General features: G+C 47.5%; 1 protein-coding gene across 1 annotated transcript in view; it reads left to right on the forward strand.

Annotated features, from left to right (window-relative positions):
* PLEKHG1 (pleckstrin homology domain containing, family G (with RhoGef domain) member 1) overlaps positions 1-15696 on the forward strand; it is a 129386-nt gene that overhangs the window by 77150 nt on the left and 36540 nt on the right. Inside the window, exons 4-5 of the mRNA XM_006882738.1 lie at positions 4955-5001; positions 15270-15420. Of these exons, the coding sequence (XP_006882800.1) occupies positions 4955-5001; positions 15270-15420 (198 nt within the window). The remainder of the gene's footprint in view (positions 1-4954; positions 5002-15269; positions 15421-15696) is intronic.

Consider the following 15696-nt stretch of genomic DNA (forward strand, 5'->3'; position numbering starts at 1 on the left):
CCCCCATGGCTGCCACCTCCCCTCCTGTGCCCTCCCCCATGGCTGCCTGGCCCCATCCAGTGTCCTCTCCCACGGCTGCCTGGCCCCCTCTGGTGCCTTCCCCTTCACCTCCAGCCCCCCATGACTGCCTGACCCCCTCTAGTCCCCTTCTATCTACTCCTCAGCCCCCCACCCATGACTAACTGACCTCCTCCAGTCCCCTCCCATCCTCCAGCCCCCCCCCATGGCTGCCTGGCCCCCTCCATTACCCTCTCAGCCACTCCACTAGTTGATGAAATGACCCTCAAGAAAGTGCTAAAAATAAATAAATAAATAAATAAATTAAAAAAAGAAAGTGCTAATAGCAGATCTTTCAATCATTAAAGTGAACTCAAATTAGTGCTTCCTTGGTGGTGGTGTTATGTGACATCAAGTCAACTATGATTCATAGCAAACCTGTGAACAACGGCTCTGAACCCTGCCCTGTCCTGAGCCAACCTCACTGTCTCCAACACACCTTGACCCACTGACACAGCCAATGTGTCAATCTGTCTCATCCAAGGTCGTCTTCTTCCACGCTGACCTTCTACCCTTCCAGGCTGATCTCCATCCCCGAGGAGGGAGCAGCTTTTTCTCACAGTGCTCAGTGAAGGCTTCTCACACTCAGACTTGGTTAAAGGAAGGGAACCGAAAGAAAGCCTTCAATCCTAAGATTCCTTTCCTTATTTATTCAAGAAACGACTGGATGTCCTGTGTGCTTAACTGGGTTCTTCTGTAACCAGGTAGCACATTTCTAAATCTTCTTTCATTGCCATTTCAAAGAGTGACTATTTAGAAAGAAATAGGCATGTTTGCAAGTCCTTTGGTCATGTAAGTAACTTGCTGTTGAGCATTGACCAAAGATTGAGAGTTCACATCCACCCAGTGACCCTCAAAAGGAGAACCTGGAGATCTGCTTCCCTAACTATGATAACCAAGAAAACCTTAGGAAGAAGTTCTACTCGTTGGTAAACTGGGTCACCAGGACTGATACATTCATATAGTTGGTGTATATATATGTTGTTGTTGTTGTTGTTATGAGCCGTCGAGTCATTTGCGACTCATAGTGACCCTATGTACAACAGCCCTAAACCCTGCTCTATCCTGTGCCAACCGCACTGCCTCTGACACACCCATCCCGATTACCCCAGTCACTGAATCAATCCACCTCGTGTGTGTGTGTGTGTGTGTGTGTGTGTAATTCTTATATCACTTTCTTATTTTAAAGCTTCATTGTTTTAGTTTTATTTCAGGGCAATCTGATAGAGCAAATTGGATTTCCATCCAACCATTTATACACATTTTAGAAAACTTTCTGTTTTGTGATATTCATTACAGTACTCCCAAGCTAACCACACTCTTCCCAATTCCTCTGTTTTATTCCCATTTCCATTAACCCTTCTCTGGGGAGCTCTAGTGGCCTAGAGGCAAGAACCTATGCTGCAATCCCAAAGGAGTGTTGTTCAAACCCACCAGAGGCTCTGCTAGAGAAGGAGGGGCAATCTCCTGTGCCAGTTGGATCCAATTCGACAGTACACAACAGTAAAAGGGGAGGGGAGTCCATTAATCCTTCTCTCCTACCCTTTCCTGCCATCTGAGGTTTCTCCTTGAGCAAACGTCTTTCAGTATCTCTAAAATGAGTCTTAGGTGGACAGAGGTGTAGCAAGAGGACAGAGGGGGGAGAGCACCTCCAGTCACAGGCCCAAGGTGCAGATTGGCCAGTGAGCCAAAAATATGGAAGGTACCAGAATGAAGCAGCTGAAAAAGATGGGAACTGGCGTTCCTGCTGCCATATCCCTGCCATCAGCATCTCGGACTGAACCTCACATATGACCTAAGGTTGCCCCTGGGCCCTCATTGCCCTTGCCTTGCCTCCAGGGTGGCATATATCAGAAGTAATAAGCATTTAAGGATCAAAGGGCCAGAAGCTATTGATTTTTGTGTAAAACTAGTGCTTGAAAGACAGATAGAGCTTTGGAAATCACACATCAGCTCTGCACCTGATCCTATCTCCAGGCCAAGTAGCTGATTTAAATCAGAGCCCTCTAATTTGAGATAGGCACAGAGCCAGAGAGTCAGAAGCACAATTGTACAGCAGTCTGCAGTCTCGACGGGGCAGTGTGCGAGGAGGTCAAGATATGTGATGCTGTGTCAGCATCTCTCAATGTCAGTGAAGCTGTCCTCTCTCAGGTCGACAGGGTTTAATGCCTCAAGGGCCCAGGGTTTAAGGCAGCCTGATTGCTGCTTAATCCCAGGAAGTGGCTGCCGGGGCCAGGAAGGTAGACGCAAGCTCAGAGGAGGCAGCACAGAGCCAGCAGATGTTGGGCTGCCCTGCTGGGAACTTGCTGGATGGCCTGGAGCTGAACACACTGCCCCTCACCCTCCGTCAGGGTGACCACAGGATCCCTTCAGGAGCCAAACAGGAGAACACGAGCCAGGCCCTGGTGGAGCAGACCAGGTCCTCGTCCAGTCTCCGCTGGCACTGATGGCCATGGGAGCAGCAGACCCAGTGCCAACAAGGCTTCTGAGGGCTCCAGAAAGCAGAAATCACGACGTTCAGATCAGATCAGACCTTCCAACCTGTGAAAACTCACAGCTGATTTCCAGTTTTTTTAAATCTCAAAGAGTTTACTGTCTTGATAAAATAAGATGAAGCTTAGAACTGGATCAAACTGGACCACTTGACCCTTTCACTTTTTATCTCCTCCCATTTCAAAGTACCTGCATCTTTTGACAGCCAACATTCTTTTAGGTTTGCAGTTTGGCTCAATACATTCAAGTCTTAACACAATCTTCTTTGTAGTTTTTGCCTGTTTCTGAAAAATTGGCTTGGTCTGCCCACCACAGCCACTCTGCTTCCGATCATAATGCCACTTTCCCTGGGCACATTGGAGAGTCTTTGCCCTTTTTAAATTTTATCACCTTGTGGGGCTGGTGCTTGTCACAGTTTTTGCAAAAAGTCCAGTGAGTTTGGGGAACGTTGACTATGTTCACGAGAGCCCTATTTAAAAAAAAAAAAGTGTGCTTAACAATTCGCAGCATGTGATGTTGACAAGATCCCAGGATGAGACCAGTCTTGTGCTTACGGAAAGCAAAGCAGCATATAGACCCCATCAAGGGGACCTGGCAACATCTAGCCCTGGTGGCATAGTGCATGATGTGTTAGACTGCTATCCAAAAGGTCTGTGGTTCAGCCACTTTGTAAAAGAAAGATGGGCAGTCCGGCTTTACGGCTCAGAAACCCCACAGAGCATCACTGGAAGCCGGGACCAACTCATTAGCTGTAGGTTTGGACTTTTGGTTTTGGGTTTGAGTTTTGTAGCAGAATTCATCTGAATTTACATTTGAACTCGACAGATACCTACTTCAATCCCATGCTGACAAAATGTTAAAAAGTATGGTGCTATTTTTCTGTCTTACCATTTGTTCCTGCAAAACACTTCAGACAACTCAAATGATCATCAACAGAAAGCTGGTTGGATCAACTAGGTTATATCTACACAACGGAGTCCCAGGTCGCAATGAAAACAGAGCATCTCTGCCTATGATGCTGTTGTTATTGTTGTGTACTATCCAGTCAGAAGCGACCCATAGCTGACCCTCCAATGGGGCTTTAGGGGCACTTAATCATGCAAAAGGAGAGTGCCCGTCTTTCTCCCTCAGAGCACCTGGTAGATTCGAACCACATACGCTTGGGACTGCAGCACAGCTTCTTACCACTAGACTACCAGAGCTCCCTCCTGTGACTATAGGATAATTATAAAACCCCAAACAAACAGAACTCAGTGGATGACAGCGTGTACAGCACAGAGGTTCTCACAGTATGATCCCTAGACCCGCAACATCAGCATCATGTGGGGGTATTATGCAAATGCTGACTCTTGGGCCCCTCCTCAGACCTAATCGTGTCCCTGGAAGTGAGGCCCAGTGATCTGTTCTAACGTGTCCTCCAGCTAATCTTGACAGACTCAAAAAAACATGAGCATCACTGCTCTAACGTTCTATGTTTACCTAAGAAAGGGGTTGTGGAAATGCTTAGACTTAAACGCTATAGTGCTGAAAAAAAAATGAGAATTGAAAATGTGAAGCCAGGCAGCTCCTAGGAGGCAAGGATTCTGAAGCTTTGTCTGACATATTTTGGGTGTGTTATAAGGAGGGACCAGTCCTTGGAGAGGGGCGTCATGCTTGTAAGAATGGAGAAACAGAGGAAGAGAGGGAGACCCTCGATGAGATGGATTGATTCAGTGACTGGGGTAATGAGGGTTGGTGTGTCAGACACAGTAAAGTAGGCACAGGATAGAGTAGGTTTCAGGGCTGTTGGGTTGCTATGAGTCACAAGTGACTTGACAGCACATAACAACAACAACATCTGTGTAGTCAATCATTTAACAATCCCAGAGGTGTGCAGTTCAAATCCACTAGATGCTTTGCTGGAGAAGGAGGGACAATCTCCTTCTGTACCAGTCAGATCCAATTTGTTGATTTGATGGTACACACACACACACACGAATCATTTGCATTGTCATCACCTACCTACAATTCACTGAGTTGTAAAATGATTCCTATGAGACCGAAAGAGCAGAATTTACCCAATTACAAAGCTCAGGAGCAGGGAGAGGCAAGGAAGAAGGATCAATGGAAAGAGGAAACCAAGAGAGGGAGCAGGTAGAGTGCTGTGCCGTTGAGGGGTTTGCAGCTCATGTTATGAAACGACATGTGTATCAATGGATGATTGGAAAACAAATTTGTTCTTTAAACTCTCACCCAAGCCATTAATGAAAGAAAGAAAGTAGAAAAAGCCCAGAAGGTCATCCACATGGGCTCAAGAAACAGATCATGTGATTGGAACAACAGATTGAAAGGCTTGGGTACCACTTGTCTTTACTGCTGTTAAGAGTGTGTTTGTGCTCAAGGAAGTCTCTCTTTGTCATTGCAGAGTGAAGAGTTCCACATCTATACCCAGTACTGCACCAACTACCCAAGGTAGGGAAGGACCCCGTGGCCAGCATGGCACCTGTGCCCACGTTCACACTCTTCAGAGCTGGCCCAGCCAGTGGACAGGGTTGGGAGGGGAATGTAGCCAACCTTGTGCCAAACTGGCTTGGGGAAAAAGAAAAAAACCTGGTCCTTGTTTATAAAGAGCCCTTTTCAACCTGACACATTGAGAAAGGGGAACATGGGTTCCCTAACACTGATCCCTTCAGGCTCTGGGTCCAGCCGGGCTTGTGGTCCAGAGTGTCAGAGGAGGGGACTCAGGGAAGCCCTGTGTGATTGCAAGGCATCGTCAGGGGGTAACTGAGAGAGTCGCTGTGTTTAACCACGAACCAGGTCTGCTTACTTTTTTCTGTGCATTCCACATTTGTGAGAACTTGGGAAGCGTCTCTAACAAGTCTCTGGATTAAGTGCTCAACTCACGTCATTGCCATCAAGTCAGAACAAACTCATAGCTGACCCTCCTGTGGGTGGTGGTGGTTGTTGTGGTTGTTGTTAGGTGCCGTCAAGTCGTAGATGATTCATAGAGACCCTATGAACAGAAGGCCTGAGCACTGTTCATAGAGTTTCCAGAAGCAAGCTATTTCAGAAGTGGATGCCACTCCTGCTTCTAAGCTTGTTTTAATCGAGATTTATAGGTTTATATTTATGTGGATTTATAGAGGCTGTAAATCTACAGGAGAGATTGCCCCCTCCTCCTCTCTCCACACAGCTGATGAATTCAAATCTCAAGAGAGGCGTCAACTTTGAGTTAGCTGCCAGCTTCCTACAGATGAGGGGCCAGAGCTCCCTAAGCACCCAACTATTAACTGCAAAGTAGGTTGTTTGAACCCACTTGAGGCTCCTCCAAAAGGTCACCATCATGATACCCAGGGATACAGCTCTACTCCATTCATGGGGCTCCTGTGGGTCTGTGTCAGCCCGATGGTGTCTGCTCTTGGCTGTCTGTGCATTTGCTAATGAATCTATATACTGTAACTGCGGGATGATGTCACACTGTTTTGTTTTATGGAGCCAAGGAGGACAAGATGGCTGGTGGCCTGTATGAGCCAAGGAGACACACAGTCCTCCCCTGGACAGCAGGTCAGTCCTCTCAGTGGGGACAGACTGCAGGTGGATGTTTAGGCAGCACATCCTGATGGACACTGCCTTGTAACGGGCCAGTCTACAACCATGGACTACCACTGTGGGAATTTACGTTGTTCTCCAAAAGATAACTGGGGTTGTTGTTCACTGTCAAATTGGGACTGACCCATAGCTGACCCTCCAGAGGGTTTTCAGAGGCAGTAAATCATACAGGAGGAGACTGCCCAGTCCTTCCCCTGTGAACAGCTGGTGGGTTTGTGGACTCGCGCGCTCCTGTCAGAGCAGCTGGTGGAACCATATGCCTTTGGGATTGCTGCACAGCTTCTTAGCTCTAGGCCACCAGAGCTCCCTAAAAGACATTCAAACTGAGTGAGCAGTTCTTGAATCCTAAACATTGTGCTAAATGTTGTAGATATGAAATGTCAAATTTAACTTTCCCAGCAACCCAGAAGGAGTACAGTAAAATAGAATATACATCACCACGTCTGTCATCTGATAGGTTCTCCCGGTGCCGGCGTGTCACCACATTTGCATGGTCCCGATTAAATGACTGAGGCTGCACCGAGTTCGTAGATTTTACCAATGTCACGTATCAGATGAACAGCCAAGCTGAAGTTTAATCCTAGGCCTGCCTAATCTTGGACCTCATGCTGCACTATCCTGCAAAATATCCAAAGCTTTGCAAGCCCCTGCTCCTCACCTATATCTCAGTAAGAGGAGAGTGGGGAGACCTGACTCCTCTGTGGTCAGGATGGATGGAGAAAAATCCCATAAGGGTGACATGCACAGTGGGATCCACCTGGAAGAAAAGCCAGCCTCTGAGCCTCTGCTGTGACGGAGACCGGGAACCACCAACTGGAAAATAGAAGCCGGTTTAGACCAGATGACTGTGGAGCCAGATGCACAGACTTATGCAGCCACCACGGTATCAACTCCAACACATGATGACTCCAAGGGTGTCAGAGAAGAATTAGCCTCACAGAGTCTCCAAGGGCTAGTTTTCCAGAAGCCGATCACCAGGTCTTTCTTTGGAGTTTCCTCTGGGTGAACTCAAACCTCCAATCTTTGGGTTATCAATGAATCCACTAACTGTTTGCACCTCCCAGGCCTGGACTTACTTGTACTAAACAGTTCCCATGGAAGAACTTTTGTCTTCTCCAAATGTTGATGAAAACTCAAAGGCACATGTTTCAAATCTACCAGCCGCTGTGCTGGAGAGAGATTCGGGCAATCTCCTCCTGTGTGATAGAGGAAATATGCAGAGTCATTGCACTAAAAGGAACTAACTAGGGAGCACTGGTGGCCTAGTGGCAAGAAGCTGCACTGCAGTCCTGAAGGTGTGCGGTTCAAATACACCGGATGCTCCCCTGGAGAAGGAGGGGCAATCTCCCCCTGTGCTGATTGGATCCAATTTGGTGGTACACAACAACAGGGGCAGAGAATTGACTGACACTAAAAAATTTCAGGAAGTACCATATGAGCAGAAGCCAATCGTAATGAAGGAGGAAGTAGAAGCTGCATTGAAGGCAGTAGCAAAAATTAAGGTCCCAGGAATCGACGAGAAGCGAATTGACTTGTTTCAACTAACAGATACAGCCACCAATCTATGAGATGCACTCACCAGTCTATGTCAGGAATTTTGAGGGACAGTTGTCTGGCCAGTGGATTGAAAAAGGTCCATATTTGTTCTCATTCTCAGGAAAGGTGATCCAACAGAATGTGGAAACTATCAAAATATGTCATTAATATCACATGCAAGCAAAATACTGCTGTAGATCTTTTAACAATAGCTAGAACAGTACATAGATAGGGACCTGCGAGAAGTTTAAGGAAGATTTAGAAGAGGCCGTGGCACCAGGAATATCATTGCTGATGTCAGGTGGATGCTGGCTGAAAGTAAAGAATACCAGAATAATGTCTATTTTTGCTTTGTTGACTATACAGAAGTACTTGACTGTGGGGATCATAATAAGTTATGGCTAACATTGAGAAGAATGGGAATCCCAGAGCACTTAATTGTGCCTTTGTGAAATCTAGACCTTGCCCTAAAGGCTGTTTTGTGAACAGAGCAAGGGAACACTATTATTTTTGTTGTCGTCATGTGCCATCAAGTCACCTACAACCCATAGTAACCTTACGTACAGCAGCTCTGAAGCCTGCCCTGTCCTGAGCCAGTCTCACTGATTCTGACACACTTAACCTCATTTCCCCAATTACTTATTTGTTTCCTTGCACTACAACTTGAAGGCATCAATTCTTTTGTCATCTTTAGTCACTGTATAGCTCTTGGGCTAAAATCAAGAAAGGAGTGTGTCAGAGTTGTATTCTCTTTCCATACATGTTCAATCTGTATGCTGAGCAAATTAATAAGAAGCTCAACTCTATGAAGAAGAATATGGCATCAAGATCAGAGAAGGTTCATTAATAACCTGCATTACACAGATGACACAATCTTGAATGCTGAAAGTAAGGAGGACTTGAATCACTTGTTGCAGGAGATTAAAGAATATAGCCTTCTATATGGATTGCATCTCAGTATCAATAAAACAAAAATTCTTACCACTGGACCAGTAGGCATCATGATAGATGGAAAAAAGATTGAAACTGTCAATAACTTCATCTTGCTTGGATCTACAACCAACACCGTTGGTACCAGCAGTCAGGATATCAGGAGATGTATTGCACTGGGAAAGTCTGCAGTCAGAAACCTCTCCAAATTATTGAGGAGCAATGATAGCAGTTTGAAGACGAACATGCATCTGATTCAGGCCATGATCTTTCTGATCACTAGCTATACTGAGAGCTGGACAGTGAATAAGAATGATAGAAGAATTGGTGCCTTGGAGGTGTGGTGTTGGAAGAGTACTGAACATCTTATGCACTGCCAAAAGAACAAACAAAAGTGTCTCAGACAAAGTGCAGCCAGAGGCTTCCTTAGAGGTAGAAATGGTAACGTTTCATCTCACATACTTCAGGCTTGTTGCTAGAAGAGGCTTTTCCTTGGAATGGGACATCATGCTTGGAAACATGGAGAGGAAGACCCTCAACCAGGTGGACTGACACAGTGACTACCTCAATGGGCTCTAGTGTGTCAGGAAGTGTGAGAATGACACAAGATAGAATATGGTTCAGATCTGTAGTTCCTAGGGTTACAATGGGTCATACTCAAGGGCACCTAACAACAACAACTAAATGTTGTTCAGGAGATTCTGCATTGGTGGTTCAATGGGTAGATGTGGTGTTAGCTTAAAAGTCGGCTTTTCTGGCCGCTACTTTAGTCCCCTCTGGTCTCCAGCTACCTAAACGGAAGATACTCTTGCAAATCCTCAACAGCTGTGGGATGAGCCTGAGAGAGAGAGAATGCTTCCCACACTGAGCAGCAAGACTTGAGGGAGGCTGGAGCAAGACCCTGGTGAGGGTGAGATCCAGGTGATAGTGGTGGAGAAACTGTAGCATTGCTATGGAAAAACTGTGGCAAGATATAACCAGAAGAGCCCTGAGATAAAAATCACAGTTAAAGGTTTTACTGTTCTTGCTGGATGATGGAAGGAAAAGTTGATTGCTGACATTAAACTGGAGCCTGGACTAATTGAGCAGTTGTGCCTTGGGACTGCTGGACTAAAACCTGGACTTGCATTTGGTGATATTCTTTACCTCCCCCACTCTCCAACTTATTTCCCTAATGAACCCCATTCTCAGTACCACAGCTGTGAGTAAAGTCTGTGAGTCAAGAACGAATATAGAACCCGGTGATTGGTGGAAATAGATGTGTGTTTATTTGAGATCTGGAGAATAGCTTGTCTGACCAAGCAGCTATCTATTTGCTGATATGGGTGTCATTGATGATCACAGTTCCTCTTTATAAAGTGGTTAGATGTCAAACTCAGCCTTCCCCATGTCCCATCTGTTCCTTTCACAACAGGCAATTGCTTTTCATAGGTTTCCCTTTTAAAAATTGTTACCAAAAAAGAGGGGGGGAAAAAGAACTCATTGTCGTCACATCAGAAATAAAGCATAGCTCATCTTCCAGCAGGTTTGCAAAGGCTGTCAATCACACGGGAAGAGACTGCCCCTCTTTCTCCCTCACAGCAGCTGGTGTTGGTAATGGTGTGGCTGTTGTGTACCCAGAACCAACCCATAGCTGACCCTCCAGCAGGTTTTCAGAGGCAGTAAATCACACAGGGGGAGATTGCTCATCTTTCTTCAGACAAACAGCTGGTGGATTCGAACTGGGTGCCTTCAGGATTGCAATGCAGCTTCTTACCATGAGGCCACCAGACCTCCTTGGCGGGAGAAACTGGTAGATTTCACTACCTGCTATTGCATTGACAGTGCAACTCACTATCCACCAGCCCACCAGAAAGACCTTAAAAGGAAGAGTATATTTACCAGTGCACCCTTCCACGCAGACCCACGGTTTACAGTTTCATTTAAGCGGTGTTCTAATGTACTTGTTTCCACCTCAGTGCTTAGCATGTCAGGAAATTGATGTGGACATCAGTTCAAGCCCGTGGCTGTGCAGCCGGAGCCTGGCTTACAGAACACACCCTAACTCAGAGCAAACGCTGTCAGTGCTCCACTCTCCATTAAACTCCTTCCTAGGGGCCAAGAGACATTCAAACTGTGAATGATCAACACATTTCTGGACTCAATCATTGGGCTCTGAGAGGCTAGAGGGGCTTATAGGAGACAGGGGCATTATACTAACAGATTTCATTATAAACATGTAATTTGAAGACATCTCTTCTAAAACCACACATTGGAAAGCTTTTTCTGACTAAGAAAGAAGAATACTAAATTAAGGCAGCCTTTTCTATGTGAGTTAGTCTCCTCCAGGGCTGGAGAAAGAATGCATGATTTGCGCAAGATCTTGAGAAGAGCCCCCAGTGGAACAGGTGAAAGCACTCGACTGCTAACAGAAAGGCCATCAGTTCAAAGTCAGCAGCCACTCTGTAGGAAGAAAGATGTGCAATCTGATTCCAAAGGATTCCCAGCCTTAAATATCCTTTGGGGCAGTTCTGCACTGTCCTCTAGGACACCGTGGGCTAGAATCAATTCAATAGCTGTGAGCTTTGGGGTGGGATCATGGTCCCTTGTGGTGTAGATAGCTAAGCATTCAACTAACCGGGGGAAAAAAAAGTTGATGATTTGGAGCTCTGGTGGCCCTAGTGGCAAGAAGCTGCAATGCAAGCCCAGAGGTACACCGTTCAAATCTACCAGATGCTCTGCTGGAGAAGGAGGGCCAATCTCCTCCTGTACCAGTCACATCCAATTTGACGGTACACACAAAAGCAATGGTAAAAAAGGGAGGGGGGAAGTTGAGGATTCACACTTACCAGAGGTCTGCGACTCAGAAGACAGGCTTGGCTGGTGCTTCCACAAGGTCAGAGCCTGGAAAAGCTGATGGGACAGTTGCACTCTGCACACACGGAGCCTCTGTCTCACACAAGAATCAGGTCGACAGCAAGCTACAATAGACTTAAGCCCTGTTCCAAACTTGGTGTGTACCAGCTGGAAGTAGCAAATGCAGCCCTTGTCTTTAAAAAAAAAAAGTGTCCGTTATTTTGAGAGTCAGAACTCAGACAATTGTGGAATAGTATGTTAGAGATTGTTGTTGTTGTTGTTGTTGTTGTTGTTGTTGTTGTGTACACTCCAGTCAGAACCGACCCCTAGCTGACCCCCTAGCAGATTTTCAGAGGCGGTCAATCACACGGGAGTTGATTGCCTGTCTATCTCCCAAGGAGCAGCTGGTGGATTTGAACCACGTACCTTTGCATTGGCAGTGCAGTTTCTTACCACGGAACTCACCAGTGCATGTGTGGAAAGAGCATCTCAATAAACAGAGTCTTGTAATATGCACACAGTAACAACTAAAATTAGGGGCGATGCAGAGTGAGGGTCATAGTGAAGAGTATCAAGGACAGTTTCCTGGAGGAAATTGCATTTCTCTTTTAAGTTTGACTTTGAGGATGGAGGACTTGGCTGCTAACTGGAAAGTTGAAAGTTCAAGTCCACCCAGAGATAACTCACAAGAAAGGCCTGGTGATCTACTTCCTGTGAAAAACCTCACAGGCACCGTTGAACTCTGACACCCAAGTTCTCTTCAGACATGTGTGAGTTGATGACCAGAAGTCAGAACTGGCTCAAGGGCAATGAGCTTTTACTGTTTTGAAGGACATAAAGAAACATGTTAGCAGAGAGATGCTGGGAAGCGAGTGTGTCAAGTTCACGCCCAGGTGTGTGGTGTGTGTTCATAGGAAAACCTTTTCTCCTGCCTTCTTGTTTCCCGTAAGTCCAGGCCAAGCCTCCCTTATCTGAGTCTTCACAAGCCAGGAGAGCCAGGTGTTACAGCCCATCTGACAAAGTCCCTTGTCCTTTGAATCCCAAGATAGTGATATTAAGTGTCACCAGCCTTCCTTGACAGATGTCCGCCTTCTCCATTCCAGTCACACTCCAGTGCCTTCCCTTGGAAAAGGTGCAGGGCTCTCCTGTCCCCTCTGGAAGGTGCACAGTCCCAGCCAGGACAGTGTCCTCAGATGCTCCGTGCACCCATGGCTCCTTCCAGATCGGGGTGTGGGGGGAGGGGTGCTGACAGCTCCTTGCGCATTTTATCCTGGGGTGCTCAAGCCTTTGGATCCCCAGAGACGTACTGGCAGGTCATCTGCTTTGTAAAGAACCTTAGCCACTTTCCTGATTACCTGAGGAAGAAGAGCCCACCCAGTGGACAGCTTTTGAGGTCTCAACTGAAGAGAGGCCCATCATGTTGGACTGATTTTTCTCAAAGCAGATGGGCACAGAGGGGATTCTGAAAGCTTAATCAGGACACGGCCATGAAGCTTGTCTCCTTGTGAGGAAGTTATGTTGTTTGGCCATACCTGCTTTTCTGAATTAATCATGAAAGCTTATTACTGATTTAGGGAGAAAGGGGTTGGAATGATCCCCACCTGCTTCCTTCCAAGATGTGAAGACCATGAGATTTTAATTTGTGGATGTGTATATGTGCATAAGGAATGCTGGGGGCTTAGTGTTAAGGTTCTTGACAGTGAACCAAAAGGTTGGCAGTTCAAACCCCACTAGCCCGCTCTGCAGAAGAAAGACATGATACATCTGCTTCCTTTGAGGTTTACGGCTTTGGAAACCCTATGCTGTTCTCTGTCTTACGGGGCCACTATGAGTTAAAATTGCCTCGATGGCAGTATGTTTGATTTTTAATATGCATCGTATGTATGTATATTTGTGTGCTTCTCTACACAGTGAGTCAGTCACACTGATTGCTTTATATATAACCTATGTTGTTGTGAGCCACAGAGACGGAACTGACTCATAGCTGACCTTCCGGTGGGTTTTCAGAGGCAGTTAACTCCACTGGAGAAGATTGTTCACCCTTCTCCCACAGGGCAACTGGTGACCTCGAACCACATGCCTTTGGGATTTCAGCACAGCTTCTTGCCACTAGCCTATCAGAGCTCCCTATATAACCTACAGGCATGACTTTATCCTCTTACAATGTTTGGGGCTAAATAACATTTCAAGGAGCTGGGATGACTACATAATCTTGATGCACTTTTCTAACACAAGGAGCTCCGGTGGTATTGTGGGTAAGAAATTGCACTGCCAGCCCACAGGAGGTGGTTCAAATCCTGCAGTTGCTCCTAAGGAGAAAAATGGATAGTCTCCTCCCAAGCAATTTAGAGCCCCTAAAAACGTGCCAGATGGTCAGCTATGAGTCCCATCCAACTTGATGCCAATGAGTGGTGGTGGTGGTGTTTCTAATACAGGGCAACGAGGCATGTGGACTAAGAGGCAGGCCAATCACACCTTTTCAGATGTCCGGTTTATAATGAAGAGAGCTGCTTGGAGGTGGAAAGGGGACTGCTCACAGATTCTTCGGGGCAGCTAGCCTGTAGACAGAGGTCCCTAAGAAGGGTCATTTTATCTGGGTGTGCATGGGCCAGTGCAGAGAGGGAATGACAGAGGGAGTAAGTGTCCCAGCCTGAGGCTGCATCTACTCAGAAACTTCTGCTCTCACCCAGCTCCCCCAAATCATGACGACCTCTGACACAGTCAGCCAAATATACATGGCCCAGTCCTTCCCCACCCTCATGAGGGGCTGCAGATCTGCCCCCTGTGATCCAAGGGGGCCTCTCTTCCTAGTCCCTCTCACCTGGTCATCATCATGGAAGCCTCCACTGACATCCCAGCAATGGCTGTGCGTTAAAGTGTGAGGGCTAGAAACAGACCCCGGGGCTGCCCTGCTGAACCACAAGGGCCTCATCCATGTGGAAAAGACATTGCTTTCTCTCAACACGAGAGTGCCCGTGTAGACACGCCTACCTGCAGAGACTGCATACAGACATGCGGTCTGAGTACCCCTCAGACTCCCGCTGGGAGGAGAGAGGAGGGAGAGCAACGGGGGCGCATATGTCCCGGTGCCCTGCCGGGTCCCCTGCCATGGTGGGGGGGTGGCTGACATCTTCCCGGAGGAGGTTTGTGTTCATGGCACTCCCCTCACCAGAGGGCTGCCTTTTGCCAGTTCATCCACCCACAGCAACACCGTGCTGATTTGTCAAAAATAATCTGGCTGGGCTGTGGTGGTGGTGGTGTTAGGTGCCATCAAGCAGAGTATGACCCATAGCAACTTCATGAACAACAGATCTGAACCCTGGTCCTGTCCTGTGCCAACCTCACAATCTCATCACATGAGCCCATAGGTGCTGTCACTGTGTCAATCTGTTTGAGGATCTTCCTGTCTTTTGCTGGCCCTCCACCTTTCCAAGCATGATGTTTCCCTCCAAAGGCTGTACAGAAGTAGGTTAAATGTTACTAGGTTGCAGGCTACTAACCTAAGGTCAGTAGTTTGAATCCACTGGCTGGACCACAGAAGGAAGGTGAGCCAGGCTGCTTCCATCAAGATTATGCCCTTGATCGTTCAGAATAGAAAGAAAGAGATTGTGGACTTAGAAATGCTGTGTGACCATTCTGCTCTGATAGCAGGTCGCAATGGGTCAGAAGCAACCCCATAGCAGTGGGGTTTGCGTTTGGGATTTTAAAGTTGTGAAGCTATTCTACCTGTTTGAGGACCTTTAGAGTAAGGGTAGCTGTTGAAACTTTCACATCCATGTAAAGCATGACAGTTTGGATTTTTTGAACAGATGTGTCTGTCCTTGCTGCAGGTCCGTGGCGGTGCTCACCGAGTGCATGCGGAACAAGCAGCTGGCCAAGTTCTTCCGGGAGCGGCAGGAGGCTCTGCGGCACTCGCTGCCCCTGGGCTCCTACCTCCTGAAGCCAGTGCAGAGGATCCTCAAGTACCACCTCCTCCTCCATGTGAGCTGCTCAGGGGGGACAGGGCACGCTGGGGGACATGGTGTGCTGGGAGACAGGGCGTGCTGAGGGAAAGGACACACTGGAGGACAGGGCGCGCTGGGGGACCAGGCACGCTGGGGGACAGGGCACGCTGGGAGATAGGGCCTGCTGGGGGACAGGGCGCGCTGGGGGACAGGGCGCGCTGGGGGACAGGGCACGCTGGGGGACAGGGCGCGCTGGGGGGCAGAACATGCTGGGGGATCGGGGCCACTGGGGGACCGGGGCCGCTGGGGGGCA

Source organism: Elephantulus edwardii, unplaced genomic scaffold (genome assembly GCF_000299155.1).
Source record: "Elephantulus edwardii isolate Elephantulus edwardi_28Jun2011 unplaced genomic scaffold, EleEdw1.0 scaffold00024, whole genome shotgun sequence".
NCBI classification, from domain to species: Eukaryota; Metazoa; Chordata; class Mammalia; order Macroscelidea; family Macroscelididae; genus Elephantulus; species Elephantulus edwardii.